The sequence below is a fragment of the Glycine max genome, chromosome 10 (assembly GCF_000004515.6).
Source record: "Glycine max cultivar Williams 82 chromosome 10, Glycine_max_v4.0, whole genome shotgun sequence".
Classification (NCBI taxonomy): domain Eukaryota; kingdom Viridiplantae; phylum Streptophyta; class Magnoliopsida; order Fabales; family Fabaceae; genus Glycine; species Glycine max.
The window spans coordinates 28,836,368-28,840,491 of record NC_038246.2 but is presented as its reverse complement, the minus strand read 5'-3'; the positions used below and the strand labels follow the sequence as shown (position 1 = coordinate 28,840,491).

Genomic DNA, 4,124 nt, shown 5'->3' with positions numbered 1-4,124 from the left:
CTTATTTCAGGGCCCTTACAGCAGTGATTAATAGGCTAACTGCAATTCAAAGGAAATTTCTCTGGGGTGGCAGTTGTGAAGGGAAGAAGATAGCTTCGGTAGCTTGGAGTAAAGTGTGTGCCTCTAGAGCTATGGGAGGCTTGGGAATTAAAGACATTAAGGCACATAACAATGCTCTCCTAATTAAATGGAAATGGCTGATATTTCACCAATCAGACCAGCTTTGGAGCAGGATCCTAATTTCTAAGTACAAGGGATGGAGTGGTTTGGACCAGAGGCCATCAAAGAAATACTTCTCTCAATGGTGGTCTGACTTAAGGTATGTTAATCAGCACTAGGACATGGAGGATGTCTCCAAGCAATTCTCTTGGAAGGTGGGTAGGGGAGACCAAATTCTTTTCTGGAATGACCCTTGGGTTGACGGCGAGGTACCTCTTAAAGAGAAATTTACAGAATTATACCAAATCTCTTCCCAAAGATTACACATTGTGGAAGACATGGGTTATTTTTCTGAAAATGGGTGGGAATGGACTTTATCTTGGAGAAGAAATTTGTTCGACAGTGAGATGGGGGTAGCTTCAACTTTTATAGATCATATCGCAGCTATCAGAATAAGTGGCAATCTGAAGGACACCTGGCTGTGGGGAGCTAAACCTAATGGGATCTTCTCTACCAAATATGCCTATAACCTTATTAAAGCTGAACAATTCTCTGAAGCTCAGGGTTCGGGTTTTCATCAGCTTTGGGACCTTAAAGTCTCTCCTAAAGTTCTATCTTTTGCTTGGAGACTGCTTTGGGATAGACTTCCTACTAAGGATAATCTATCTAGGAGACAAATTCAGCTTGACAATGACCTATGTCCACTCTGACAAAGTCAACCTGAAACTGCCTCCCATTTGTTCTTCACTTGCGACAAAGTGTTGCCTCTGTGGTGGGAATTCTTTACTTGGGTCAAGGAAGATAGAGTTCTCCAATATAGCCCAATGGATAACTTTCTCCAGCACTCATCTACAGCTGGAGGAAAGGACACCAATAGAAGATGGAAGATTTGCTGGTTGGCTGCTAGAAAGTCAATTTGGAAATCCAGGAATGACTTGGTGTTTCACAATCATTCGTTTGACATCTCTAAGTTGGTGGCCAATTGTATTTTCCTCACTTGGACTTGGCTCAAGGGGTGGGAAAAGGATTTTAGTGTTCCTTTACACCAATGGTCCTCAGCAATGTCTTTAGCCTTTGCTTAAGTTTTGCTTTGTAGGGTTGGGGTTGTGGTGTTTCTCATGTGGGGCTCATGTCTTTTGTATCTTATCAGGAGATCTTTCTCCTGTGTTAGTTGTAGTACCCCTGGTACTCTTATCTATTAATATAATATAATTACTTTTGGCGGTTAAAAAAAAAATGCATCACAGTTTCACGTGGCCAACTCGGGGTTTATGAAACTTTACCCCGGAGATGGAATTAATGCTTCATATGAGTTTTTTCACGTTATATATCATGTCCACGACTATAGTTTGGTATCTATATGTGTAATGACTTCTATTTTGTCACTTACAATTCTGCATAACAACTCTGTATTTCTGGTTTGTTTGAAAAGGGATGCAAAAATCCCAACAGATTTTAAAGAGAGAATATTGAACTGGTTTGACTTTGTGGTTAAGGAAAGCGTGCAGTACCTTTTATTTGTCTGCCTTGTAATCCTAATTAAATGGCTATTATTTAATTTGCTACGTAGCATTGATACACTTATGTTGGAGACACATGCAAGCATACACTTATATGCAGAGGTACTAAAGTACTCACAAATTTTGTGTCTAGTCATATTATAAGTACCAAGGACAAGGCCCAAAACCAGAGTAATTTTGAAGCAGAAAGAAGGTTAAAAAGTAAAATTGAGTGCAATATAGAGGTGTTGGAAGAGGCTCAGCAACTATGGAATTTGGGAAAAAGCATAGGCATGGAGGCAGATACAGACCATTTTGACTTTATCCAAAACTATGCCAATATGGAATCCAGAGACAGAAAATAAGCTATGGAGTTGGGTAATAGGAATGCCCATAGATGAATATTCTATCCTATAACATTAGAGGGATAGGTAGAGGTATTAAATGGGCCTCTATCAGGAACTTGGTTGGGAAGCTGAAGGTTGACCTTCTCTGTTTACAAGAAACAAAGAGGGACTCTTTTGATAAGGCAGCTTGCCAGGCCTTGTCAAGGCACCCAGATATTGCTTGGGAATGGCACCCAGCTGTGAACACTGCTGCGGGGCTGCTGTGTGTTTGGAATAACAAAAACTTCCAGGTTGATTTTAGAATTTTTGAAAAGGGGTTCATTATGTTGGAAGGGGTTTGGTTGGTTGACATGCAGAGAGTTGTTGTGGCCAATATTTATGCTCCTTGTGATATAGAAGGTAAAAGACAGTTGTGGCAGAGTTTGAGTAGAAGGAAGATTCAGTCCCAAGTTAATTGCTGGTATCTTGTAGGGGATTTTAATTGTGTTAGACATCCCTCTGAAAGAATGGGAAGCAATCACAGTAATCCAGATACTAATCTTATAGCTAAATTCAATGATTGGCTTGCTGCTATGGAGGTAGATGACATTCCTTGTGTGGGTAAGCCCTTTACTTGGGTTAGGCCAAATGGATCATGCAAAAGCAAATTGGATAGAGTGCTAGTCTCTGATGAATGGTTAACTAGGCTGAATAAATGGAACCATAGAAGTATATGAATGGCTGGCAGAATCACTTTAATTAATGTTGTCTTAACAGCATTGCCCTTGTTTTTTATGTCTTTTTTCAGAGCCCCTACAGCAGTGATTAATAGACTTACTGCCATTGAAAGAAACTTTCTTTGGGGTGGTAATCTAGAAGGGAAGAAGATAGCTTGGGTGGCTTGGAGTCAAGTGTGTGCTTCTAGAGAAAGGGGAGGATTGGGAATCAAAGACATCAAGGCTCTCAACAAAGCTCTTCTAATTAAATGGAAATGGTTGATGTTTCAGCAACTAGACCAATTTTGGAGCAGAATTCTGACTTCCAAGTACAGGGGTTGGAGAGGATTAGAAGAGGGGCCTCCAAAGCAGCATTTCTACTTAGATCTAACAATGTTGATTGGGGTCCTAAACCTTTTAGGATATTAAATTGTTGGTTAACAGATAAGTCCTTCAGAGAAGTAGTAAATCAATGCTGGAATTCTGTCCAAGTTTCAGGATGGGGAGCATATGTATTAAAAGAAAAAATCAAAAGGCTGAAGTGCAGACTAAAGATATGGAACAAGGAAGAATATGGGGATAGCTTTAAAAAAGTCCAGAACCTAGAAGAGGAGCTAAATAAGCTAGAGGAGGGCACATTGCATAGACAGATGACTGATTTGGAAATTTGTAAAAGAAAGCAGTTGCAGGAAGATTTGTGGGTGGGTGCCCAAGCCCATGAATCATTGCTAAGGCAGAAATCTAGATCAAGATGGCTAAAGGAGGGAGATTGTAACACTAGATATTTCCATATCAGGATGAATGCAAATACAAAAAGAAATTGCATTAAAGGACTACTCATTAAGGGTATATTGATAGATGAACCTAACATGGTGAAGGAAGAAATCAGAACCTTATTCTCCAAGAGATTTCAAGAAGCAGATAGTCATAGACCTAAGATTGATGGTATTAATTTCAAAACCATAGACCAACAGCAGAATGCCATGCTTGTGGCCCCTTTTCAGGAGATAGAAATACAAAATGCAGTTTGGGAATATGGCAATGATAACAGCCCAGGTCCTGATGGCATTAATTTCAGATTCATAAAGCAGTTCTGGGATACCTTACTTTGGTGTCTACATATGAGGATTAGGGAAGTAGAGCAAGGCTTGGAGAGTTGGACTTGTGCACAGGGAAAACAAAGGGGAAAAGAAAACAACAACTCACAGAAAATCATAGTCAAAGTAAAATAGAAAAACACTTATATCCTTCAAAATGTTTTATGGCTCTATAATTATGATTCACCATTAAGTTTGTATGGATGCTCAATACCACACATCTGATCCCATGAATTTCATTTAACAGAAGGAGAATGAACATGGCTACTAAACAATTCTCTTATACCCCAAGCATATGAACACAACATCCATTCCTAAATAACCTCT

At 39.5% G+C, this 4,124-nt stretch overlaps 1 protein-coding gene across 1 annotated transcript; it reads left to right on the top strand.

Annotated features, from left to right (window-relative positions):
• The first annotated feature begins 2,055 nt into the window (after positions 1-2,055).
• Positions 2,056-2,721, top strand: LOC102659392 (uncharacterized). The gene has a single exon (XM_006589990.1). The coding sequence runs from the start codon at positions 2,056-2,058 to the stop codon at positions 2,719-2,721; it is 666 nt and encodes a 221-aa protein (XP_006590053.1).
• The last annotated feature ends 1,403 nt before the right edge of the window (positions 2,722-4,124 follow it).

Bases quoted from the DNA above. Each gene is read 5' to 3' on its own strand.
- LOC102659392 (XM_006589990.1), top strand. From the start codon at position 2,056: ATGAATATTCTATCCTATAACATTAGAGGGATAGGTAGAGGTATTAAA.